At 41.0% G+C, this 27,432-nt stretch overlaps 2 protein-coding genes across 16 annotated transcripts in view; both read left to right on the forward strand.

Moving 5' to 3' along the window:
* FGD6 (FYVE, RhoGEF and PH domain containing 6) overlaps window positions 1-7,084 on the forward strand; it is a 73,378-nt gene extending 66,294 nt beyond the window's left edge. The window contains exons 20-21 of the mRNA XM_032106286.1: window positions 1,328-1,476; window positions 4,000-7,084. Of these exons, the coding sequence (XP_031962177.1) occupies window positions 1,328-1,476; window positions 4,000-4,036 (186 nt within the window). The 3' untranslated portion in view covers window positions 4,037-7,084. The remainder of the gene's footprint in view (window positions 1-1,327; window positions 1,477-3,999) is intronic.
* Window positions 7,085-10,143: 3,059 nt separating this feature from the next.
* The window catches only part of NR2C1 (nuclear receptor subfamily 2 group C member 1), a 54,234-nt gene continuing 36,945 nt past the window's right edge, over window positions 10,144-27,432 (forward strand). The window contains exons 1-4 of one of the 15 annotated variants that reach the window (XM_032106117.1): window positions 10,536-13,159; window positions 14,937-15,106; window positions 21,113-21,169; window positions 24,081-24,156. In XM_032106117.1, coding sequence (XP_031962008.1) covers window positions 24,103-24,156 — 54 coding nt within the window. In that variant the 5' untranslated portion in view covers window positions 10,536-13,159; window positions 14,937-15,106; window positions 21,113-21,169; window positions 24,081-24,102. Of the gene's footprint in view, window positions 10,248-10,535; window positions 13,160-14,653; window positions 15,107-20,253; window positions 21,170-24,080; window positions 24,157-27,432 lie in introns of those variants that run through there. The other 14 variants (XM_032106118.1, XM_032106121.1, XR_004239632.1 and 11 more) reach the window with 14 other exon arrangements.

Consider the following 27,432-nt stretch of genomic DNA (forward strand, 5'->3'; position numbering starts at 1 on the left):
AGTAAAACAGATTGCTCAGTCTTACTTGACTCTTTTCCAGTATCAAGAAATGCTGCTGTCACGGAACACTTTTGTTTCACTGTACCAAAATCTTTACCTGATGTGTCAGTGTTTATGTACATTTTGGGGGGGTTTTAGCTACTTTTTTTTTTTTCTTCTGTTTATGAGCATTGCAGGACCTTGCCTAGTTACAAAACACTGTTTTGGAATTTGTACAGGATAAAATCCTTTTTTTTTCCTTTCCCAAAATGTTGTGTATTGTATTTATTAATAAAAAGACAAGAGTATTTAAAAAAAAGAAGTAACTGAGATAAACAAGGAAGAGTCTTTTCTAGTTGATCATTTGTGAACACTCAGCAACCTTGTTTTCCCCTATCCTGTTAATTTCCAGCAAGGAAAGTGAGGTAAGTTTAGCCATTCAAAGTATTTGGATCTTGACTTCAGTGTTTGAAGACAGAGGTTGCTTCTGTAGCTCCTCTTTAATACCATCCCCACCCGGCTCCATGGGGTCCCATGTGCCCCCACAGATGCACGGGTGGGTTCAGTGTTACAGTCGGTAGCAAAAAGCCAAGAAGGGCATTTGTGTGTGTTCCAGCAGGAGCATTTATTGCTGCTACACTGTCAGAGGGTGCAGAGGCAAACACAAACATGATCCCAAAGCTCCCAGTTTTATCCGGGGACGGGGAAAAGGCAGGACTAGGGAACAGGGACCAATGGGCAGCTCTAGGGGAGTGAGGAGGGGTAGAGGGCAACAGCCAACTGGGGAATCCAAACTGGGATAGATTAATGTAACAGAACAAGCATCCCGGGAGAAGCCTTTCTGGTCACCCTAACGTGAAGTGGTTCTTGTGGTACTAGGGACTTGTCTTACTGGGAACTCTTTGTCCCTTGTAATTTTTGTTCACCGGCCACCACACTCCTTTTAGCATACTCAGTGCAGTTAATAGCATCCCACTTGACTTCGGAGCTTGCTGGAGAGAGCACTGGGCTTGATGGGCCTCTGGTCTGCTGCCAGGTGGGAGCTAATCTGGTGATACAAGAAGTCCTTGCCAGGCAGAATGAGGAGACCATGCAGTACAAGCCAAGGTAGATGTTATCAGGGAAATGAGAAGAGCATCAGCGATGTTGAAGTCTACGAGGTTTTATTTCCTGTCCCCTGACTCATGCATGGAGAATATAAAAAGTGGAATTTTGTGTGTGTCTATTTTTAACAATTTGTTGTATTATCTGCTGCAGTGGTATGGTGTATGAAGTCTAAATACATGCCTTAGTATGTCTTACAAGCTCTAATGTTGTCGTTTTTTCCTTTTTTTTCCCTGTTACATAGGATGTGGCAGCATTAGAGAGCCAGCCTTTACTTGGATTCACAGTCAGTGAAGTAAAAGGTGAAAACTCAGAGTCTAGAGTGTTCCATTTACTGCACAAAAACACTTTATTTTACATATTCAAGGCAGATGATCCCCATTCAGCTCAAAAGTAAGAAACTATTTGAATTAATTTCTGTTACATATTTCTAGAAAATTCAGAAGTGGTGAATGTTAATATTCACACATTAACATATGTATAAAAGATCCTTATATAATAAGTAAATGAAAGTTTTAAATTACTTAAACATAAGGTTCTGGTTTTATTAGGGTTCTGAAATGAAGAAAGCAGACTCTCCTCTGCTTAAGACTGAATGTAGGAGAATGAGAAAGTCAAAGATAAAATAAAAAATCTTTTTCCTAGCCCATTCCTCTAACCCTGGTCTACTCAAGTGAAAATTGAATGTTACCTTTGGAGAAATCCAGAAAATGTTTTTAACAATTAACAGATATGTTCCTTTTTTTATTTTCACCTGTTAATATTAGTTATTTTAATCAATATATGGCAGTGAAAAATAAAGCAAACACTAAAACTTGGGGGCTGAGGTCTGAAGTGTGTGTGCAGATGCCTGTGAGCACCTAGGCATGCTTAATGCACTCAGACCAAAAGCTTGAATTCAAAGACCATTCAAAAAAGCTGTTTCAAGTCCTGCCTGAACTTGGAGCCATATTTACCAAGTTATGTATTGTGTCTGTTTCATATAAAATAACCTAGAAGCTTTATCTGTAGAAAACATTCCTTAAGCGATTCATAAAGTAAACTAGAAATGAGCATAAAGGAATACATGTAAGCTATCTTCCCTATATGCCTATCTTATCTGACTGATTTCACTGCAGTTTTCCCAAATGAATTTTACATTATTAAATAGATTTGATGCACTAACAAGTCCATTATTAGTACTTAAACATTCAAATGGATGCACGTTTAGTTTTCTGCAAATAGGAACACTCTAAAAAACAAAATATCCAGGACAACTGGAAGTTTTGACTTTGCTTAATGACACTCCTCTAACAGAAAAAAATGTGGAAGTCTTTATTTGATTTTTGGGACTATTTTGTGCAGATGTGCATAAATGCTTCTTTGTTAATTAAGATACTGTCCTGTTGTTTCCCCTGTGTCCTCATTTGTACTATACAAAACAAACTAAAAAAAACCCAAGACATTCAATATCTTTGTTTTTATGGTTCAGACAATGGCTTTTCTCATCAGATGAAAACTTGAAATTGGACACAGTGTATTTTATTGAGGTTAGGAACATCATTAAGTACTTTGAATTTCAAGCATTCTTCAAGTATTTAATATCCTTAGGAGATACATGCTGAACCTTCAGAATTAATGGTGCTTTGACAGCATTAAAAGGAAAAACAGAAATATGCTGCTGGCCTGTTTGCATCAGTGGACACTAATTTTTCCTGATAGGACCAAAGAAATATCTAATGTATTTGTCTAAGTGCAATAATAAATTTTAACAGATGCTTACTTTTCAACGTGGTTTTAAATTCCAGTGCTATGTTCAATGCTTAAGCTGTTTATGAAATTTTTTTTGTATTCCACTGTAGTTGTTTTTAATGTATACACAGCAGTGGAAAATACTAGAAGTATTACTAAAATGTAAGGTCGATGTTTGAGTAGTGCATGCAGACAGGCGTGAGCACTAGTACACGATTAATATGTTCATACCAAAAGCTTGAATTCAAAGAACATGCATGTGGTTACAACATTAAATGCTCAGGGCAAGGAAGAGCCAACATCTGTGACTAATGTTTAGATGCCCTGTGAATACCAAGACAGTTTGAATTTCCATGATAAAGATAATTGCAGTCTTTGTCTCATTCAGTTCTTCCAAGATTTTCACTCAGAAAAAAAATGCTCATTATGTGGGTCTCTTAACTTCACATACACACAGTTCAGCCCTCACTCAGAAAACAGAATTACTTGTCCTTTAGTACTGGATTGCTTCAGGAACTTTAATTTTTGTGTCCTTGAGAAGCTGAGGATGTTTCTCAATCTTCTAATCAAGTAGGAAAAGAAACCACAGCTATAGGGAGTAAAGGTATCTGAATATTAACTGCGAATTTCCAGTTTGAGATACCTTGGACCCAGCTGTTTGGGACTTGCCCCTGTGCCCTCTTCACCCTTCCCTGCCTTTCCATGTGCCATGTGACCTCCTCCTTCAGCCCCACCAGTCCTGGCTTTTACCTGCTGCAAAAGCAGAGGGCGTGGGTTATGCAAAGGGCTGTCTCAGTTGTAGCAGTGTCCTTATTCCTCCCAGATCATGTTTGCAGTGAAATAAGAGAAAGGAGTATTGGGGTTTTTTAAGGGTGTGCATAACCTTGGCATGGCCTACTTTTTGAGCATTTGATTTCCCAGCTTCACCTGTTCTTCATGCACGTAACTGCAGTATGGGAGAGGTACAGAAAAAAGTTTCTATCATATAGCCTTGTACCAACACTTAATATGTCTCCAGCCAGCTTTGTATGTTTGGATTCATGGGATAGATTTTGGTATTTGCACTCACAGACCAATTGGTAGTGGAAGTATGATGGTTCTTCTTGTGTGAATCTGTAGCTAGTGACAACAATAAGATTTATTCTTTTATCAGCAGCTTCCTAACAGTGTTTAATTTTCTAACAGGTGGATAGAAGCTTTTCAAGAAGGCACTGTATTATAGCAGTGTCAGCATCATGTCTGCAAGTTTAAAGGAAAATGTCCAAGGATGGTCATCAAACGGACTACAGCAACTGTTCACAGAAACAGAATCCTGCCATCTCAACCTACACAAAATTGTATATTTGTCAGGATTAGGAGTTGTTGCATTTTTAGTGTAAAGTAATATTTTTCTAAAGAATTGTATGTATTTCTGTGTTGATACAAAATGTGTTATTTATTAAATTCTAATGTTTACTTAAATGGGCAGAATTATTTGTGCATTGAAGTCCAAAGTGTCCTCAGAATGGCAGATTGATGGTCAACAGATTCATAAACTTTGTGCTTTATAAAAAAACACAAAACGGATCTGTTGCAATTGTACAGTTCCTCGTGATTTGTGTATAGGTTCTTGAGTTGCTGATGTTCACTTTGCAATTTAGCAAGAAGATTGGTATAGGAATTTCACAGATTTGGGATCTTTGTTGACTATGTAAGCTCCTTTATGAGAAGTTGTATGATATTGCTGCTCCTTTCCTTGAATGGCCGTTGAAATCTTGCATACCAGGACATTTAAACAGTACAACAAATTCTGTATCACAAAAAAAAAATACAATTCAATTATTAATAAAAAAGGGAGAAAAATATTTTTAAAAACACTTTGCAATTACAGGGATAAGGCACTAGAGTTGTTACAGTACTACAGATGCCAAAGAGACTAAATAGGTTATCTTCCATCAATTGCAGGATGTATTATCTTTTATGTTTCCAGTAATAATTTAAAGCAGAGTAAAAATACATTTTTGGTAATCAAAGACAAAATATCTTATTTGTTGCAAAACTTTGTGTCAAATGAGTTCTGTACACAATATAAAACACTGTATAAAGTATTGTTCAAAGAATGGTAAACAAATATGTGCACGCTCCTCTCTGATAATTTTGAACTATTGTATATTTAAATTTTATGTTTAAACTGGAATTGCCATACCAAGACAACAGCTTTTTTAGTGCAGAAGGCATTGGAAATGCATACCATTCTTTGAAATACGTTTTGTTTACAATATGATTTGTTCTGTTTGACACTTCAAAATAGAATTCAGCTTTAGGTGTTTGGGTTTTGGGGTTTTTTTTCTTTAAGAAAATCATCGGTATACCTCACTAGGAAATACTTACTGATGATTCTGGTGCATTTATTCTATTTAAATTTTTTAAAAAATTAACACTGTAATAGCATAAATGGAACTAGAACTATGAAACCCACATGAAAGGAAGCCATTTTTATGTCAAATGCGATGCATATGTAGTCAGTTAATTTCACCGTATGAAACACTTGTCATAGTCCTGTGAATCAAGCTAGTTGTGGTAACAAAATGAAGAGCAATTAACTTCTAATTAATAGTTTGAATTCCACGCTAATAACTGTTCTGTGGCCTCACAGCAGAAAGAGATGATAGAACAGTTAGTATTCATCACAAAAAGGCCAAGAATGAAAATGCAAACCAAAATGCTCTTACTCCCTCAATAGACCTCGAGGTCAGATCTAAGATACTAGCAGAGCTCTGAAGAAGCTTAATTTCCACGAGCTTCTCTAAAGTTAGTAGTGGGCTTGGAAGTTGAATGTTTAATATTAACTACACAAGAAATTTCCTTAACTTCCAGCATTTCAGTAGAGTACCTTATGAATCAGGAACTTAAATCTGTAGATCTGACTTCCCTCAGGAACGCTAGGGATTTGACCAGATAGTGTTGGAAATGCAGTAGGAGTCTGATCAAAGCCTTATTTTCTTCTATTGTAATACAAATGTGCTAAATGAATAATTTTCTCTTGTTATATACAAAGGGCTTTTACTTAATTTTCAAAAACAACTGCTGACTGAAGCTACGTAAATTATTATGTCTCTTCAGGGTGATTTCTGACATGATTTTGACTGTATCCAAAACAGAACTGATACCAATGTAACATAGATGTGATGTGGCTCTTCCAGTTTTTAGTATCAAAGGGAAGAGCTTCTTCATATTTTCATAGGGACTGCACACCAATGAAGATGGCAAGTCATGAAGCAGCAAATTAATCAGAAATTTGGCTAGGAGCAAGCTAATTTAATTTCAGTTTATGCTTTGATATTTTCCCTGCTGCAAAACAGAGCAATAAAAGTCAAAACACATACTGAATAAGGTGCCCAAGTTCTGCCTTGTGTGGCTTCAAACTACCTCTAGATGGTTTGGTGCAGAGGGAGAAAATAGTTTAAAGTGTTCTGTGAAAATAACAGGACTTCTTCCAGAAGTGGTTGATCAATCAAAAAATCTGTGACAGATTGGAACAGAGCCTTATAAACAGTAGTATACATATTGCAGTAACATTCTGTGTGAAATAAATTGTCTTTGTGAACATGTTTGAATATGTCTTTTCCTCTCTTCTGCATTAGTGCTTTGTGTCATATGAAGAACCCCAAAACACAGGCATTTTCATAACATTTTCAGATGGTTGCTTTTCAAACTTGCCCTGTTTGTCCAGTTCACCTCCCATTTTGATTCATTACTATCAAAAACTTCTTGATTTGACTAAACACTAAAACAAGACCAGAAGTTCTTAGATACCTGGCTACCTCTTCTTACAAGAATCTATAGTTCAGAATCAATTTAAGATTGGTTAGTAGAGTATGAGGCAAACATTAGCATTGAATATTAGTTCTAACGTTTTTATTAATGGATAAATTAAAGCTTTTAGGATCTTGAATTCTCTTTAACTTAAAACTGTGCCCAAAGGACTTAAACTCAGCAGCTATGGAACACATTTTACTAAATATTTTTGTGCATGGAAACTCAATTACTCAAGTACGTATATTACATCATAATGTAAAAAGATGTCTGGAAAGACACGTTCAGTGCATTTGTTTGCTGTAACTGCTGTCCCCTATTTACCATCCAAATAGGCTTTTATTTGGAGCAGTCCTAAATCATACTGTCTAAATGGAAGAATAGAATTTTTATTTTGTAACTGAAAACAGTTTAAAGTTGTAAATATTCCTGTGGATATTCATCATTTTTGTATAAATAAATGCACATTATTTGAGTCTGTGTCTTTTTTTTAATATTTTCAGGTTTTATGTATTATGTAATTTGTGTATTTAGTGACTTTCAAACAGCAGAATTTGTTGCCATTACCTGCACATTAGTCTTGCTTTAAAAATCATTCTAAAGAATTAAGGGGGTTAAGTCTATGTGAAGGTCAGATGAAGGGTGTTACATTAGTAAATCCTTTTGCAAAATATAGTTCTGCTGTATCAGTTAAAGTATGCCTAAATCATGGCTTCTGTTGGCCTTGGGTCCTGCACTTGGGTTACAATGACCCCAGCAGGCTTGGAGCAGGCAGAGTGTCTGGAAAAGGACCTGGGGGTGCTGGTCAACAGTGGCTGAACATGAGCCAGTGTGTGTGCCCAGGTGGCCAAAAAGGCCAATGGCATCCTGGCCTGTGTCAGCTATAGTGTGGCCAGCAGGACCAGGGCAGTGATTGCCCCCCTGTACTCGGCACTGGTGAGGCCATGCCTTGGGTTCTGTCTCCAGTTCGGGGCCCCTCACTGCAAGAAAGACACTGAAGTGCTGGAGTGTGTCCAGAGAAGGGCAGCAGAGCTGGTGAAGAGACTAGAGCACAAGTCAGATGAGGAGGAGCTGGGGTTGTTTAGCCTGGAGAAAAGAAGGCTCAGGGCAGACCTTACTGTTCTCTTTAAGCGCCTGAAAGGAGATTGTAGCCACGTGGTCAGCTTCTTCTCTCAAATAACAAGTAACAGGACAAGAGGAATTGGCTTCAAGTTGCCAAAGGGGAGGTTTAGATTAGATATTAGGAAGAAGAATTCATCCAAAGGGTTGCCAAGCACCGCACAGGCTGCCCGGGGAAGTGGAGGACTCACCATCGCTGGAGGTATTTAAAAGATGCGCAGATGTGGCACTTTGGGACATGATTTCGTGGTAGACTTAGCAGTTGCTGGGCTAAAAGTTGGACACAATGATCTTAGAGGTCTTTTCCAACCTAAATGATTCTTTAAATATTTTAGCAGGGCATGTAAGGGAGAGATTGTTCTGTCAGGTTAGTTATGCTGCCTCCTTACACTTCTCTGACATATGTTTGAAAGCAGTTTTTTGAAAACTTGCAGTAACAGCAGAAAGGGTTTTGCTTCTCTGCATGTTTTTGATAGAGATGTGTCTCTTCTAATCCTGGCTGACACAGCTACACAGGCATGCCTTCGTGTACAGATCAAGTTTGAACTGGGTCACTTGCTAAGATAAAACCAAAGCATGTTTTACTGGTTACAGTGACATTTCTGCTGTATTGAGGATATCAGAATACTTGGCTTAAATAAGCTTTGGTGCAAATCACTTGGCATTTGTTAAATTAAACTGCACTAAACTCCATCATTTAGAAAGTGGATGTGCAGCTCAAGCTAGTTTGCGAAGTGACATGTACTATAAATTGAGAGTGCTCCAACATTGGACTCTTAAAGGAATTGCTTAGTAAGTTAATTTTTCTGACTTAAAAATTCTTCACTGAGTTCATTTGCATTTGGTGTTTAAGAATGTCTTTGATCAAAAAGCAAAATACGACACTTGCAAGTACTGACTGAACTAGTGATTTTGAGCTAGGGTTGATAGATGCAAGTGCAGCTATGGGACTGGGAGTGGGAAGAAAAGAGTGAGGGGATTGACGAGCATGCGCAATTTTATTAGTGTTAACACATAAATTTACTTGTATTCTTTGGGGTTTTTTTCCTATCACTGCTGCTCAGATGTTGATGCTTATGTCATCTGATTCAGTAGAAATTGCATTAAATAGTCTAAATGATTTTCAGATCATGAAATTGCACATACAGCCCCAGTGACCTAAATGATCTTGAAGTTGCTGCTGATCTCTGACCGCAGCTAGACCATCTTCACTGAACAGATGAAAGAGGAAGAGAAAAAAGGGTGTATTTAAAATATAAAACTCTTACTTAAAATCAAGGTAATTTAAAATACTTAGCATTAACTAAGTAATTAGCTAACACAACTTTGGTCCAAACAGATGCTGCGACAGAGCCAGACCAGCAGCAAGTTGTTCCTGTGGCACTACCCCAGCAGGAACAGACACTCATCGGCAGCCAGCCAGGCCATTGCCTCCCCAAGGGCTGTTCAGGGCACTGTTGACATTTAAGGATGGAACTTGCAGCTGCCATGCAGGCGGAGCGCAGCTCTTTCAGACACAGCTGGCTGAACTGCAACGGTGATTGCACAAGGCACCGCGTGTGCCTCCATCACGTTGCATGTTTCAAACCCAATCTGCCAGTCTTGCCTATGGATCTGCCCCAGCTGGGAGAGCCCACCAAGCCAAAAGGCTGTGCTGTCCACTTGTGATGTTCAATGCTGGCATCTTCCCGTTTCCTAGCAGGGAACTGCAGTGGGGGTTTGGAGACTTGTGCTCTCCACTCGATGGGCAGAACATTCAAGAACTGTGTTCAGTTTTGGACCTGTCACTCTAAAAAGGACATTCAGGTGCTGGAACATCCAGAGAAGGGCAACAAGGCTCGCGAAGCATCTCAAAAACATGCCTTATGAGGAACGCCTGAGAGAGCTGGGCTTGTTTAGTCTCAAGAAGAGGAGGCTTAGGGGGGCCCTCACGCTATCTAACAACCACCTGAAAGGAGGCTGTACTGAGGTGGGGGATTGGTCTTATCTGCAGTGAAAAGAACTAGAAGAAATGGCTTTAAGCTGTAACAGGGGCGATTTCGAGATCAGTCAAAATCTTTTCTCCGCTGGGGTGGTCGGGCACTGGAACAGGCTGCCCAGGGACGCCGGAGTCACCATGCCTGGAGGCGTTTTAAAGGGCGTCTGGATCTGGCGCTGGGTGATGTGGTTTCGGTGTTACAGTGGCAGCAGTGCTGGGTGGACGGCTCGACTAGATGATCTTAAAGGTCTCTTTCAACCCTGCCGATTCTGCGGTGCTACGCCCCTGCCCGCAGGTGCGGAACCCGGCGGCGCGCACCGCCCAGGCGCGGGCCGCCCGGCCCGTATAGCGGCCGCTGCCCGCCGCCCCGCCCCCTCCGCAGCGCGCCCGGCGCGAGTCTCGAGCGCAGGCGCAGGCGCAGAGCCCGCGGCGGGGCGGGGCCGAGCGGCGGCGGAGGCGGGGTCGCGAACTCTGACCCCCGGGAGCCGGAGCCGCTGCCGCCGCCAAACAAACCCACCGGACCGGCCACCGAGCCCGCCAGGTGAGAGGGAGACCCGCGGCAGCCGAGAGACGCTCCCCGCAGCGGGCGCGGTCCGGCGGCGGGAGCACGGGGAGCGGGGGCGGCCGCGCTGTAACGGTGCGGGCCCGCGCGGCTCCCGGCCGCCACCGCTGCGGAACGTGAAGCGGAGCGCGCCCGCCCCGCCCCGGGGCCCGGCCCGGCCCCGGGCGGCCCCGCGCCCCCCGACCTTTCACCTACAGGAACCGCTTGCGTGTCCCGCCGCCCCGCATCCGGGCGGCGCCGGCCGCCGCTTCCCGCGGGCGCCGGCCCCGCCTGTCGGGCAGAGGAGCTGCGGGAAGGGGCGGCGATGGGCGATGCGGCCCTCGTGCTGGGCCTCGGCCCCGCGCAGCCATTTTGTGCGGGGCGCCGCGGCGGGGGCGGGCACGGCACTGGCTCCGCGCCCCCTCCCCGCAGCCCCGCGAACCTCCGGGCAGGGGAGATGCGAGGGCAGCGAGCCGGGGCGGCGGGGAGGGCTGGGGACGGATGGGCCCCGGCGTTGCGCTATAGCTTGGCCTCGGCGCCTCTCCCTTTTCCCCCTCCCGAGCCCTGCGACTCAGCATTCCCGGGGGCTCAGCGTGCGCTCCCCCGAACGCCCCCGCCACTCTCTGCCTGCCGACGGCATGAGCCCGCCGGTTCGCTCCTCTTGTATATCCCTGGCGGCTGTCTGCGTTTTTTGGGTTAGGGTGGTATGTCCTGCGCAACACCCGGTATTATTTTTGTGGGGTCAGATGACCCTGTCGCTGTTCCTTATTTTGTCTTGTTGGGTGCGGTATTTCTTCTAAGCTGCGGAGTTTGTGGAGTCTTTATTTTCTCTTTGTTGCCCTATATTGCTTTAAGTGTAGAAAGCACGGCCGCATGCCCCAGGATGCGCTTACCCTTAGCACATTGTGGAGGGAATAGAGGAGATGCCATATGTTGTGCAAGCGAACTTAAGCAAGAAAAGAGGGGGGAAAAAGTCTAGATACTGGTTTTACTGCAAGACGAGTGTGTGGACATGATTCTTGAAAACCAAGTTTAGGCATTCATTCTTATGTGAGGTCTCTGATCTGAAGCCACTAATGTCAGCAGAGCGGACTTGGGAAAGTAGTGTAGCAGGCATAGCCGTGCCCACACCTGTCATGGAAAAATAAGATGGGAAAAAATTAAAATAGTTTTCTGTAGGACAGCTTCCTGATTTTGGAATCAGCGTTATATAAGTAAAAATAGAAGTATCTGATCGGTGGGAAAACATCACAATTTCTGCGCCAGTTCAGGCAGTGTTCATCTGGTGACTCTTCGTAGTTTTGTATGGCTTTTTCTGAAAATAATTCCATAAATATTCTCCCCACTCCTTTTAGTCCATGGTTGGCAGTTGTGACATGCAATGTCCAACAGAGAGCATTTAGCCCATACCTTGGCCTTTGCTGTACAGTTTTACTCAGGGGCACTTGTTTGAGGGAAGCCTTAAGATCTGTGAAATGCTTGCCTGCTTCTCTCTGTATCTTTCTCGAGAGGTATTGCCGAACCTCTCTTATCACAGGACTAAGTATTTTCATGTGATGGTGGTCAGCTGTATGTGTGCACGTGTGTGATAATATAAGGAAGGTGGCTGAGGTCACCCGGAGGGGTTTGCAGTCCTCAGTTGCTTCTGCACTTCCTACGCTGCTCTGAATGGTTTGACACCACTTGCTAAGTCTGCTGCATTCTGCAAGAACAAATCAAGGTGCTTATTACAGAAAGAAGCTCACAGTAGATAAATTAACTAGCTTTAACTTTTCTCCTCGATTCTTAACAATATTTCTGGTTTTCTTACTGGTTGTGTTTTCTTGTGAAATGTACTCTTGAAGGGAACAAGTTTCATGGAAGTTCTGATCTCTTTAGGGATAGTCATATCCTAGGTTAGATTGTGGGATAGGAGGAGAGATTGTTTTTTTGTTTGGAGTTTTTATGTTTCTGGTGCTTTTTTAAAGTCTACCTTAATTTTTCTGTTTAAGGTTCTTAGCCTGTGAAGAGAAGGCCCTAAGCAACATATGTAACTCTGAAGCTGATGTTGTTTTGGGGGAAAAGGGTTGAACCAGATGACCTCCAGAAGTACCCTTCGACATGAATTATTTCATTATTATGTTCTGTTATTAAAGGTCAGGGGGAGCAGACAGGAGTACAGGAAACCAAAACCAAACAAAAGCCCAGTGATATTGTAGTGTTCAAGTTAAATAACTCACATGTGAAATACCGCTACAGAATGCTTGTAGCTAATGTGCTAGTCCAGTGAGAACTGACTTTCATCTATGATGTGAAATCTCGTATTTGCAATAGGTAGATTAGTTTGTTCCCTGTGCTTATAGTCAATTTTTGCTTTATCATATGCTTATTGCATTATGTAATTAAAGTTTGTGCAGCCAGTGAATTTGCTGGAGTTGCTGTAGAATTTGTGAAGCAAAGCAGTCTACCTAAAGAAAGTAATTTGTGTCTAATGTTTGAGTCAAAAAAACCCTGAAAAAAAGCAGTACCCCTTGCTTAAATAAGGAGCTTGACTGTGTGTAAGGACTAGAGTGGTGTCACATCTAAACTTGTCCATGTTTGTTGTGCTGGTGGACGAAGTGTGGCTCTCAGCTGGCAAGTGCTGCGGCTGGTACAGGGTCTGTGTGTCTGTCCTGCTTCAGCAGCCATCCTGGCTTAAGCACTTTTAATAGTGACCTTTGCTAACCTGAGTTGTTTTGGCTGATGCAGATCAGGGAGCTCTCAGGCCTGTGGTGGGTTTAACATCCCCTGTGAAGAAGCAGTAACCTGCTGAGGAGGGTGTGGGGCCACAGGCTCTGCTGGCACAGCTCTCTGCTTTTTGTCACACACAGGCTGCAGCGTGCAACCAACAGTGACCATCGGGGGAAACTAAACTGTACCTGGGTTACTTTCTGGTAAAGCTTTTACTTTTTTTTTTTCCCTCAGTGGTGTTCCAAGTTGCTTTTAGCTCTTTAAACTTGTGCCTGTACATTATTGGCATAAGGTAACCTGCTGCAAAACAGAATTATATCAGTAGAATTTTATGGATAAAACTGCAAAGGTACAGTTAATTAAATTCTTACTCTTGTGTATGCATACCTGTCCATATTTTTACACTTCAGTCATCAGCTTTTAATTCACAAGATTACTGCATTACTTGCCAAAATCTTAAATCAACAAAGGATTTAATTTTTGTAAAACCAAACTCTTTAAAATTCCAGTTCTCTGAGACTGGAAGATGGCTTGTGCTCTCTGAGTCCTGTATATCTTACGATGCAGTGCTGCAGATTTTGTAAGGAAATACAGTCCTTCCTGAAAATCATTGTCTAAGAACTGCCTTTCTGTATCAATATTTAGATTAATTTTGTTGACTTTGCCAGGCCTTCTCTAAAAGGCTGTTTAAATTTGTTTAATTTAATTTACTATTGTTCAACTTGGTAGTAAGCCAGGCTGGACTAAGCTCAGTATTTGAATGCCTTTGTTGGAAGTTAAAGTGGAAATTTGAAAAACGTAAACCACCAAAAAAAATAAAGCCAAACCCTCTGCTATTGTCATATTTGCTCTAATAAATGGTTGTTTCATTCCAAATAAGTTGAGGTTGCTGTTTATAATTTAGCAGTAACTTTGTGGTGTGAGAACTACCCATTTATTGTAGTAATGTTTCCTTTGAAGTATTAGCAGGACAATGTGTCAACATGGCTCTTAATTTGACTTAATATGAAGATTTTTTCAGAGTGCTTTTCACATGTTCATAAGAATTCAAAAAATCCCAAACCCAACAAAAAAAAATTCATAAACACACACCCACACCCTCTTAGCAAAATCTAATCCGGTGTAGTGGATAACAAAGGAAAAAACCAGGGAATCACAAAATGACTTGGGTTGGGAAGGGGACATAAAGGCCACCTAGTTCCAACCGCCCTGCCATGGGCAGGAATGCCATGATCTAGATTAGTTCGCTGAGAGCCCCATCAAACCTGGCCTTCAGTGCTTGCAGGGATGGGGCATCCGCAGCTTCTCTGGGCAGCCTGTTCCAGTGCCTCACCACCCTCACAGTAAAGAATTTCTTAATATCTAATCTAACCCTGCTCTTTTTCAGTTTGAAGCCATTGCCTATTGTCCTGTCACTACATACCCTTGTAAAAAGTCCCTCTCTGTCTTTCTTGTAGTCTCCCTTCAGGTACTGGAAGGCTGCAATTAGGTCACCCTAAGCCTTCTGTTTTCCACGCTGAGCAGTCCTAATTCTCTCAGCCTTTCATGGTAGGAGAGCTGCTCCATCTCTCCGGTCGTCTTGGTTGCCTCCTCTGGACTTGCTCCAACAGGTCCATGTCCTTCCTGTGGTGGATACCCCAGAGCTGGATGCAGTGTTCCAGGTGGGGTCTCACCAGAGCAGAGCAGAGGGGCAGGATCCTCTCCCTCAATCTGCTGGCCACGCTGCTTTGGATGCAGCCCCAGGACACGTTTGGTTTCTGGGCTGCCAGTGCACATTGCTGTGTGTAGCCTTCCATCCACGAGGCCCTTGGCAGGGCCGCTCTTGATCAGTTCATCCCCCAGAATATTTTATATGGGACAGTATCAACAGAAATTTAGTGGAAGGGTATGTGGGAAACTCAGTTTTGTTGTGTGGAGGTTCTGTTTGTATGTTTGTGGTTTTTGTTTTGTTGTGCTTTTTTTTTTTTTTTTAATCTGTAGGAAGCTTCCATGGATATGCAGATGTGCAAGTTTGTAAGGGTTATGTTATTAGTGGTACTGTTGAGGAGGTTTGCTGATTTCTGTAGAGTACCTTCATGTATCAACTACCTCATCTGTGGCTGTAATTCAGTGAATACTCCAAACGGTCACCTTGCATAACACCTGTATAGGTAATTTGGCAGTATAGATAAGCTGTTGTAACATTGTGGGCTTTTTTCCAAAAAGGAAGTGATCTTGGTTCTGCTTCTACTTGTTTTTCCTGTGTTATGTGTAACAATTGTTAGGTGCAAGGTGAATAAAGTCAGAAGATGAGTTTACAGCTATACAGCTGTGAAGGCAGACTGGAACAAAGCCAGCAGTGGGGCTACCGCTCATGAAATACTGTAATTATACCATAGAGGATGTACTGCCTCAACGTGTTCACAAAGAAGGCTTTGCACTTGCCGTGCTGTGTTAGTGTGATCTTTCTGTGCCGGCTAGAATGGACCCAGCTGAACCTAATCCAGTGAATGGGGAAGTTTTCAGTCAGATGAGCTTCCTGGTCGTGGTTCATGGTGCAGCTTCAGCTCTGGTGCAGGGCACCAGTGTGGGTTTTTTTTCTCATTTTTTTCCTTTTGCAGGCTTCAGGTGGAGATGCAGCTATGGCTGGCATTACACAGGGCAGGTTGACCTGATTAAATGGCTGTCTCCTTATCTAGCTCTGGCACGTAGCCAGTGCTCCTGCGAGTAGACTCTGCTTGCAGGCAGCCCCCTTGCCTTTCCTCCTCCTTCCTTTCCCAGTTGGTTGTGGGACTAATGAGCTAAGTCAGCTCACCTGTAGCTGGTGGGGCAGGTTCTAGAGATACCATGATAAAAGAAGCAGAAGACAAGGCTTAAAAGTGGGACTATGTCTTTGGTGGCCCAAACTGTAAAAATGATTTGTTGGTCATCTGAAAAATTGTCCTAGTGATTCTGTTTCCTCACACTGTAGCACATGCTTACAAGAAAAGGTAGTGAGAGCACTGATTTTAAATTAATTGCACAGGCATGCCTACAAATGCATCTTTCTGTATTGCTGTGTGACTTTTAATTACTCCGTTATGCTTTTGCAAGCATCTCATTTTCCCTCACTTGCCTGCGGGTCCAGCTGCTTCAGTTTCCTGTTGATACTTGTCTCATATATATGCACTGTCTAAACCTTGATCTCATGCGAATTTAAAAAACAGTATGTAACTCGGTGTCAAGGGTCACATAAATATTCCTCAATTCATTGATAAAGAGAATCTTACTGCTTTAAGTCTACCAGCTGGTCTACCCTCTTGAACAATATGGTTTATAGAACAATAATCCAAGAACAGCTCATTTAGCTTGCCATGTTCATTGAGCTTTTCCTGTATGAAGCACTGAGCACAGTAGCATCATTTGTTTCACAAATGTATTTGGATTCCTTGGCTTAATTTATTATCTATAAAGCATTGCAGAAAACTGCTCTAAAGTATGAAGAGATCTTTGGTGGTTCTCTAATTTATTTAAGCACTAACTCGGACACGTTTAATCATAGAGGGATTGTTAAGTGCATTCTATTTTATGTGTAGGAGTTTATTAAAGAAGTTTGGCATAGGCTATGCTGAATTCTTAATTAGTATATGATTAGTTTGATAATGGAAATTAGGACTAGTTTCCATTTTAAGGTACAGAGCGCCTGTAAGCCCAATGTGATGACCTGAGCTAAAATCCTTATCTGACTTTAAGGTGTACTGAAATCATTCATACTGAAGCAGTATGACTACAGGGAGAGATTAAGTTTCTTCTTTTCCAGTTAGCTTTCTGTTATATGAACTTTTTGAGCTTTCCTAAAAAGTCATGTTGACCTTCCCGTATTTGTCCTTACTGTGTGGCGTGGTTTAACCCCAGGCAGCCACTTCCTCGCTCCCCTACCAGTGAGACTGGGGAGGGAATCAGAAGGGTAAAAGCTGAAAAACTCGTGGGTTGAGGTAAGGACAGTTCAGTAGGGAAAGCGAAAGCCTCACACACAAGCAAAGCAAAACAAAGAGTTAATTCACTGTATCCCATTGACAGGCAAGTGTTCAGCCATCTCCAGGGCAGGTAGCTGGCTGAATATCCAAGGTGATGGCAGGATGCCATCACTCTGTCTCCTTCTTCTTCCTTCTTCCATTTTTATGTACTGGACATGGTGTCATATGGTATCGAATATACCTTTGGTCATCTGTCCTGGCTGTATCTGCCACCCACCTCCCACGCACCCCCAATTTCCTCACCAACATGGCAGCACAAAAAGTAGAAAAGGTCTTGGCTATGTGTAAACACTCCTCAGAAATAACAAAAATATCTCTGTATTATCAACCCTGTGTTTGGGACAAATTCAAAACACAGCTCCATACCAGCTACTGCAAAGAAAATTAACTCTTCCCTGGCCAAAACCAGCACACTGATAAAAGAACAAAAAGTAAAGTTCACAGTAACTTCTGCAGTCATAACTAGTTAATGTACCTGTACCTCTAAAGTATCTAGAACATACTTGTGTAACTTCATTGGTTTAACAGGTTAATTTAATCTGGAAAGACCCCTGTATTAAGACACATTCCGTACATAGTAATTGGAATGAATAATGATTCTTCTATGCATACAGAGTCAAACTGGTTTAACAGTGCCAGCAGGGTAGGGTAAACTACAAAAATTTTACAAATACTGTTTTTGTACCAGTAAAACTGGTCAGGGGTATGACACTTTTTTCCAAAGTAAACTGAAGATCTTTGGAATGAACATAATTTTCTCATGTTGTATCTTCATGCTGATGTGGTTTGTTCTTACTCATTTAAAGGGTATTACGCCAGAATCAAGGCACTTGATAGTGGGGCAGCTATACTAGCGCTGTAATATAATAAAATGAGAGATGTTTACCATTTATATCAAATTGAGCATCCAAACATAAAGAAACATACTTCTGCTACTGCTTTTAAAGTCCTTAGTCTACACTGGTGTAATATTAAAAAATGCTATTAATAGGAACCTCCTACTAGGACAATTAAAGTTGTATAACTTTTGTCCCTGAAGAAGGGTAAGTTAAACAGTGATGTCTTCTGGGTATAACTTAACTGTACTAGTGGAGAGGTTAGTGCTTCTAACTACCAACCCTCAAAACTGCTGTCTGCTCTCATGGGAATGTTTCGTGACCCATTTCAGTTGAAGTAAGCCTGAAATACTTTAAAAAGTAAGTATTTAATACGTTGTTTTGATGGAAACATTGAGAAAACTCTGGCATATAAAAGCTGAGGAAGAAGTAGAGAGGATGGGTTTAATTGGTGCAAGCTAATGAAAGTTTTCCACTGCTGTGGTGGCCTACAGAGTGCTTATCTAAAGTAGCAGTGGAACACCATTGGACTTGATGATGCCAGATTCACCACCACCCAGTTTACACTAACTGAGGATAGTGATGCATTTAAAAGTAATTCTGAGTCTTGCCAAGAAGGCTCACTAACTCATTTACCAGGAGCATAAATTAACAATATGTAATTTACAGGCAAAAATATTTTGGTAGCATTTTGAGTCTGAAGATTGAAGAGAGAAGCAATAAATGCATTTTAATGCATTTAAGAGGAAGTCTAATGCCTGCCTTCTGTCAAAATGCCTGCTTTTAGATGCTGCTTCTAGTGGATGGAGGGATTGAGCTTTTCTAAGGAAAAGAGGAGGATATATAATTCTGTTTCTGTTTTTTTTTTCAAGTGTTTTTGAAATAGCTTCATTTTTTATTTAATTATGTGGCAAGTAATGCTGTGAAACACTCAAGAAATAAATTTGAGAACAAGTGTAGTGATTATCCTTGTAAAGCAGGTCTAATCAGTGTGAGTACAGATGCTGATATTTGTGTTACTCCGTAGCTAGAGCAACAGAAACAGAATGTTTCTGTGCTGGGTATCTTCTGAGAAGGGGATTTTTCCCTGGCCTCAGAAATTTACCACTAATAAGAAAATATGCAAAGGGATCATCACAGACTAAGGGAATACAAGGGTGCCAAACTAGAATGTATTGTACATTTGCAGAGGCAGCAGTCTAATCATGTTGACAGTCTTAATGTTGTTAACTTGACATAGTTGTCAGCAACACATCCTTTTTAAGGAAAATTTTAGAAAGGTTATGTTTGTTTTGTAGTTTTAGAGTGTTTCAGATCTTAATGGAAGATCTGCAAAAAGTTGTAGAAGGAGTAAGAGCTTATGCTGTGGCGGTATCAGTAACTAAATGGCCATGGGACAAAGCACTTTTTACCACTGCGTTTTTCAGAAATTTTGTGGTAAAAGTAAAGGCAAGGATCTTAGTCTGATGTGAAAAAGGGAAACCAGTAGAGCAATTGAGCTTGTTTTAAGCAGCTATAGGCTTGCTGGTTGAAACAGCAGCAGTTGAAAATAATTTTTGCAAGAGTGTTCAAAGTGAGATATAAATGAGGTAAAAATTATTTGGGCAATGTTTGTAAATAACATAGTGCTTGATGTGTTGGCAGAAGCCTTGGCTCTCCTTTCTTGCTTGTAGTCCTAATATAACTAATATTACGGTTTTTTTAACTGTTGGACATTATAAATAAGATCCTAAAAGTATGTGCAGGTTTTTTTACATTGTGGTCTCTGGTCTTGCAGAATTCCAGGTTTCATCCTTTCAATGTTTTAGATAACTTTAGAAAGGAAATATAAATGTGATTAGCAGTCTTAAGCATCTGAATAAAGTTTGGTTTATATTGGTTTGTTTCATTCATTTTGAAAGGAGAACAGAGTATTCTAAGGAAGAATCTGCCAATTAATTGACTCAGTCTACTTCTTTCCTATACTAGCAATAAACATTTCTCATATATGGCCTCATGTGTCCTTTGAAGGTGTATAGCATGGTTTTGACAAGCATGGAAAAGAGCATTTCTGAAATCAGGAAGATTCACATTAGATGAGAACACCTTGAAGATCACTTCTGGTTATTGAAGATCAAAACTCAGGCCGATGATACTTAGAATCATAAAGGTTGAAAAAAGATCGAGTCCAGCTGTTAACCCAGCACAGCTGTGGTTGCCACTAAGCCCAGTGCCACACACACATGCATTTTGAACACTTCCAGGGATGGCAATTCCACCATGTCCTGGGCAGTTTGCGCCAATGCCCGACCAGCCTTTCAGTGAAGAAACTTTTCCTAGGATCTAATCTAAACCTCCCGTGGTGCAACTTCACTCCTTTCAGGTGCTCGTAGAGAGCAATAACTTTCCCCCATGCCTCCTTTTCTCCAGGCTGAACACCCCCACATCCCTCAGCTGCTCCTCATCAGACTTGTGCTCCAGACCTTTCACCAGCTCCGTTGCCCTTCGCTGGACATGCTCCAGCACCTCAGCGTCTTTATTGTAGTCAGGGGCCCAGAACTGAACGCGGCATTTGAGGCATGGCCTCACCGCTGCCGAGTACAGGGGGACAGTTACTGCCCTGGTCCTGCTGGATTATTGCTGATACAGGCCAGGATGCCACTGGCCGTTTTGGCCATCTGTGCACACGCTGGCTCATGTTCAGGTGCTGTTGACCAGCACCCCCAGGCCGCAGCCCATTGATCCAGCCTGTCCAGATCCCTCTGCAGAGCCTTCCTACCTTCCAGCAGTTCAGCACTCCTGCCCAGCTTAGCGTTATCTGCGAACTTACCAAGGGTGCCCAGATCAGTGATAAATATACTAGACAGGGTTGACTCCAGTACTGAGCCCTGGGGAACACCACTGTGAGTGGCCACCAACTGGATATAGCTCCATTTGCCACCACTCTGGACGCAGCCAGCCAGCCAGTTTCCTACCCAGGGAACAGCACACCTGTTCAAGCCATGGGCCGCCGGTTTGTCCAGTAGAGTGCTGTGGAAGATGGTGTCAGAGGCTTTCCTAAATTCTGGGTAGGCAACATCCATGGCCTTTTCCTCATCCCCCAAGAGCTTTTCTTTGCTGGGAAATGAAGGTTATAAGGTGTTTAGGGAACATTTCTCAATTTCAGGTAGCTTTTAGTTTAGAATATATTTATTATTTCTTGTGAAGCTATTCAGCTTCTGAGAATGTTGGCTGGAGCAACTCAGGAAAATAAGCTTTTAAAAACATTAAAAATGTGCTAAATTTTAAAATTTACATAATAGAAGAAAAACAGCTGAAGCTTTTTTTTCTGCTTAATTCCTTGCAGGGATGTCTAAAGAGTGATTAAGCATACCTGATGTGAAGTCTAACACAGATACCCTAGGTAAGCAAAACATGAACTACAAAACCTTTTACAGCTGTACCAAAGTTAGCTGAGAATTTGTAGGTAGTTCTCCTTGACCTGTCCTGCTCCCCTGTCCCCAGAGCAAGATGCACAGCTTAACACATAGCTGCTCCTCAGAGAGGTGACCTTGCTTCTTCAGTGACTCTGGGCTTGTCTGACTCTAGAATGAGCTGCATCAGGCAGCTCGCTGGGCCAAAAGCAAAGAGTATGGTTTCATGGTGCAGTTCAACTGAATTATCAGCTTCCCCGCCAGCAACAACAGAAATGGAGGTTTGCCTCCTCCTTAAATCTTCCTTCTTTTCTTCCCTCTCTTGACTTATAACAACATGTTCTCCCTTTTGTCTGCCATAGAATGAATCTGACTGCAAAAGAAATCAGTTCAGTGTGCTTACCTAGATGATTGGTGCATTTCTGCCAGCTGAGTTTTCTGTCCTTTTAGTGAGTTAAATTTTCTACTGTGTGGTCAAGACCATCCCAGCTTGGTCAGGGCAAGCAGGACCTCCTTCCTAGGGGTGAGCTGTAAATTCTGTTCAAATTGCTTTTGAAACTATTCCTTGACTCTGCAAGTAAGAAAGTGGTTTCTGCCAGTTCAGTTGCTTGAACTGACTTTTCAGAGCATGAAGAGATGAAATTATAAAAATGGAAATGGGATAGGAATGCCTGTTGCAGCTCTCCATTTCAGTAGTTGATCTGCAACATGAAATGCTGTCTAAAAGCTTATAATTGAAATACTGAAGGTGCTTTTTTTCACTGTTATGCATGCTCTTCAGAGCAAAGTTGCATGGTTTATTGGAGGTGGTTTCAATTAAGATATTTTAGTACAGCGTACTGGTGTTACAATACTGTTTTTTTTCAGTGCCCTTTGGTTTAGGGATCGCTGAGTTAAATAAAGCAACAACACACAAGAGAACATACTTCTGAATGTTTATTTAAATTGAAAGTGCAGGTGTCAAAATATAAAACACCATGTGATTAATATGTAAATTCTTGTCAATAATTGTGAGTACATTCGTTTTCCATTGTGTGCGTGCCTCATGAGCTCAAACTCAGATGATTTGTCTAGCTTTGACAGCTGGTTCTGCATCCATAGGTTGAATCTCCTTGTGCTTATTCCAGACAGCATGAAGAGGTAGGACAGGTTCAAACTTTTCTCCAGATTCCTCTTCATCATAAGAGTTCAGTCTTGTTTGTGTACTTGAGGTCCTATGCTCGTGCAAGTGTAGTTCAAATGAGTCTCTTTTAGATAAGTTTCAGAAATTCACTGCTAATGGTTTATGCCTCTCTGAGAGGTAGTTTCCCTATGACTGGTGCATCATAGTTGAATACATATGTATTCCTTCACTGCTTTACTCCGAGGTAAAACATGTCAGTTTAAATCACTTTCAGTTTTCAAGCTAAGTTGTTTTACTAATACATCTCGACTGTGAGGGCAGTTGCATCTGATGTAGGACAACTAACTAGCTGGTGCAAATTAATTCCTCAAAGCCATTTTTTGTTATTTTGTAATGAAGTAGCACTCATTTCTGGCACTGTATATATAAACAGTGCAATATTTTGTTACTAGTATTTTATTTAAAAGAAGAAAACATGGATAAGACACATTGCCTATCTTGAAAATTTCAAGTCCTCTTCGAATAGTGATTGTGCTGCAGCTCACTGGATGCAGAAGTGGGCTGATAGAATGCTCATGGAAGGTTGCTGATACTGGATCTTCCTAGGAGATAATGCTTTTCAGCATAAGCTTTAGAATCATATCTCTATATGCATGTCTGTCATCTTTTGTCCTAATTTAACTAATAATGCAGTGTGCTAGTAAGTGATTAAGAATGGTGTACAGTGCCCAAATATTTCTGTATTTCCCCTTTCGCACATTAATTAGGTTTTAGTATACCATTGGGCACACCTCCAAGGCCTGCAGTTCTTGTGCTAGTTGAGAAAGATTTCTCTTTCCAATTTTAAGAGCAGAAATAGCTTGAGTTAAATTTGAGTTAAAAATTAGTTAAATGTTTTATTTGCATGGCTCATTGGGGAGGTTTAGAGATTCACTGAGGAGGTGGTAATTCCTAGGAGTTCCAGAGAAGTTAAAGAATGAAAACCAGTATTAGTGTGAGAGTACTGTCTTTGTTCATACAAGAAGTAGGTATTGCAGTGCTTTTAATTAGCTTTTGTCAGTAAAATTGTTTATATGGTGCTTCATAATTTGTGAATGTTCCTTTAAAGTACTGTCTAGTGAATATTTGTATATCAGTAATATAATACATGCCTTGCCAAATAAACAAGGCATGCATCTGAATCCTTTATACTGCATTCATGTAGTAGGGTCTGTTAAATCCCACAAAATTCTTCTCATGAAGATTTGGGCTTATGCTGTAGCTACAGTGGTGATAACGAAACAGCATCTTTTTTTTTAAACACGTATTTTCTGTGTCCCAAGTACTGCCTCCTGTTAGTTACGAAATTGACCTTCGGGCACTCCTGTTAATACTAAAAAAATCTAAAAGAGTTCAGAAGAGGTTAGATTTGCCCCTCTTGATTTGCATTAACAAAACTGTCTGTGTTCCAGTTTTTTAAGATGTTAAATATGTCCCTACTGATGTCGTGGTCAGTAGAAGACTTCTGTTCTCACAGTGATTTTACTGCTTGTTGGAAAAGCAGAAGCGGAAAAATAGGAAGTCTTTGTGTGAGTTATTCAAATAAAACAATACAAAGTTTTCAAATAGCAAATTAATTATTTTTATAGAATTAATTTTATGTATAATCAGACTTTAAATTTTGCAGGGATGTCATCTTCATAAAACTGTGAACGCACTTATGTGAACTATATTTTCCCCAAGATATTTTTACTTTTGAAACTACAGATGTTAAGCATCTTCTTTCCTTTCTTTGACAGGAAATTCTGGTGATTAGAGATCATGGCAACCATAGAGGAACTGGCCCATCAAATTTTTGAACAGCAAATGGGAGAGGTACATAAATTTTGAGTCCTATTTAAGAGAAATTGAATAATAAAATATACAGACTGATATGTAAAAACCAAAATTAGCAGAGAAAATTTTTAGTACAGACAAGACTTCTGGACACTTCCCTCGGAAGGCAGAAAAACTTACTATGTCCATTTTAAAGTTATGCTGCAAAGTCTTTTTTGCCAAAGTCCACCCTACAGAAATTAAGAAAAATCTAGCAGTGTTTCCAGTAAGTCAGTAGCTGTTCAGCTCTGTGTTTTGGGCCTGCAGTGGTTTTCAGAGAGCCATCTGGTTGTGTAATTGTTTTACTCACTTTTAGTTACAAAAGTCAGGACACAGCTTTTACTTTACAACTATGCAATTCATTTGTCAGTTTTGTTTTCACTATTAAAGTTTTATCACGTTCTTCGCTTTCAGATATATGTGCTTGCTATGTGTCAAAAGAAAGACTGAACTGTTTCTACAGATTTCTAGTTTCAATTTTTGTGACCTGTGTGCAGAATCTGTGTACTGCAGCCAGAGAACTGCCACAGATGCACAGATAGTTTGAGAGTGTGGATATGAGTATACATAGTTATCTAGAAAGTTTCAGCATAGCATAGAATATTTAAAATTAGCACCCTTTTAAATTAGATAGAGGCAGTAATTTATTTATCTTAAATATATGTTATATTTTAGCTTGAAATATCCACTCTTGGTTTCTTGTCTAGACACAGACTTACTTCTCAAGTAATTTTATTTCCTCTCAGCCTTGATTTCAGATGGAAAAGTTGGAGTGAGGGATGGGGTGGTTAATTCTATTCTGAATAAATTCTCACAGCTTTTATTTTGTAGCATCTGAGTGTTGCTACGGCTATCTCAAAAGGACTTAAGTGATTTATGGGATGTATGAGGTTTTCTTTTTATTACTTGTCCTCTTTATTAGATGAGAACACCTGTTTAATGCAGTTTTGTTTTCGGACTGTAATTCTTTGTTGAGGTCTAAATAGGGCTGTATTTCCTGTTTAAATTTGTCTCTTTTTGACAGCACAAGGCTAGTCAAAGCTAGCTGAAGTGTACATTCCACTCAGAGGATGGTGTGATGATGGTGTTTAGCCTCTGTGGGGGTTGTTTCTCAATTTCATAATGTGATTCAAGGAGGCACTGAGCTAACTTAATATCTCAGTAACATGGGAGAGAGAGGGTCCTTTTTCTGTTTCTTTCCTTATTAATTTTCCCAACAACAGAAAGCTAATAACCCAGCCAAAACAATTGGGAGATTTTCTGCTGGATTAGCATTGATTAGGGTCTGAGAAGGCTCCAATGAGTACCAGAGCCAGCACAAAGGAGATGGCTGGTAGCCAAAGGAAGGCAGGGGAGAAAACAGACAGAGTGAAGGTGCAGTGCTGCAGAGAGCTATTGGCTGTTCCTGTTCATGGTGAAATCACAGCTCTACAGTTTTCAAGGCTGTTTTGTCAGCAGTGTAGATTAGGATTTGTCCTTTCACAAGGTTTTACTGTGTCTGTGATGGTCACACCGTATTTGGGAGCAGTGCAGCTTAAGCATTCCCCAATCCTCACTTAGCTACTTATTCTCATGCTATGCTAGTCTTGCTCATGTAAGCTCTCTGTGTCATCATGTGGTGGACAAAACTAGGAAAAAAGTAAATTACAGCATAGTGGAGGAAGGTCATCTCCCTCTTGGTTGTGATCAGTGTCCTTATTTTGTCCAGGTTGCAGTCCAACCAGGCACATGGTTGGAAGGACTGAAAAGCATCCCCAAGGGCAGTGCAAGCTGGGACTCCTTTAGCCAAAATTACTGTCAAAGGTGCATGCCATGCATGAGTGTGCTGCCTGAAAGGTGGAGTCAGCAAGGAAAGCAGTCTCACAGGGGCCTTCATGCAATAACTTATGTTCCTGCCTACCTGCAGGCTGTTACTGCCTGGTGGCATTCCTAATCACCGTAAGCACTGAAAAATCATAGTTTAACATCTAGAGAACTTCAGCAGTATTTTTGCTAGCATTTATAATTCTCTTGAATGTTGAAGTAGTTTTAATTGAATTTACAAGAAAAATTTACATGAGTAGAACCTGAAAGGAAAAAGACTTGAAAGGAGAAGGTGTTCCAGTATGGAGGAGAATGGAAAATGCTTCTGTGTCTCATCGAAATAATGGTCAGAAGTCTTTTGTGACATAGAGTTTGATTTCTTTTTAATATTAATTGTTGTTCATGAAGGATTTTAAATCACAAAATTATTGCAACAATTTTACAATGGTGTTCACGAATGTGTTTTTGTTGATTTAGGACTTTTTGCATAAAAGCAAAACATTAAAGCAAATATAAACCCTTTCCGTATGGGTACTGTGCAGTGATTATCGTTTCTCGGACTCTGCCGTCTCCTAGTCATCTTTTGCTCTGTGTGAGATAATTCCTATCTCTACATCAAGATCACATTTCCTGATTCCTGTGGGGAAGCTACCTGCCAAGAGCCTGTAGCATTCTTCTTTCTTTAATCTGTGGCTGGGAACACTGAGTATATGGTGGTTCATTTCCACAGTCCTGCTAGTTTACTGTAACAGAGGAAAGCTACATAGTTGTCGAAACAGTCTGTCACACACATAATATAAAATACAATTTTTAACAAATTTTGCAATTACTTGCAATAAAAAACTTGTATTCTGCATAGAAGCAAAAATGTCAAGCTGATATTTTGTGGGGTTAAAGAGCAGTTTTACCTTACACAGCGTGGATCATGACATTTTAAGGGAGCAAATGTAAAGCAATTCTGTAATACATAGCTTATTTTGTAAAGCAAAGATAAATGCACATAGAACTCTAATCACTTCTGAATCACCACGTGTACCTGTCATTTTGAAAGGCTGATGCAGAATTTTAGTGCTTGAAAGTACCTCTCTTGAACTGAAAACGCTGCTGTGTAATGAGCAGTTTTTGTTCTTTACTTAAGCAAAGAAGTGGATGAATTGTTTAAAAGTACTTGTACTCAGAAAAATCGGGTATTTTTAGAAAGCAGTGTCCAGAAATGGCTTGGGCAGTAGTTTGACAAGCATTTCTTTTGGTGGTGCTGGCAGCTTAAGCAATCTCCCCAGCAGCTTAACCTCTCTCATTTGCTCTGATGCATCTGCTTCTGAGCATTGTGGAGATCTGGACTGAGGGTTTGATCTGTGCTAATAATAGCCTTTGTTTGTCTGTTTGCTGGGCTGCTTTTCAACCTGCATCAGTGTCCTATTCCTGATCACGGAATGACTAATCAGAGAGTTTTACCTACCAAACTGAGGGGAG

This window comes from Corvus moneduloides, chromosome 4 (assembly GCF_009650955.1).
Source record: "Corvus moneduloides isolate bCorMon1 chromosome 4, bCorMon1.pri, whole genome shotgun sequence".
Classification (NCBI taxonomy): Eukaryota; Metazoa; Chordata; class Aves; order Passeriformes; family Corvidae; genus Corvus; species Corvus moneduloides.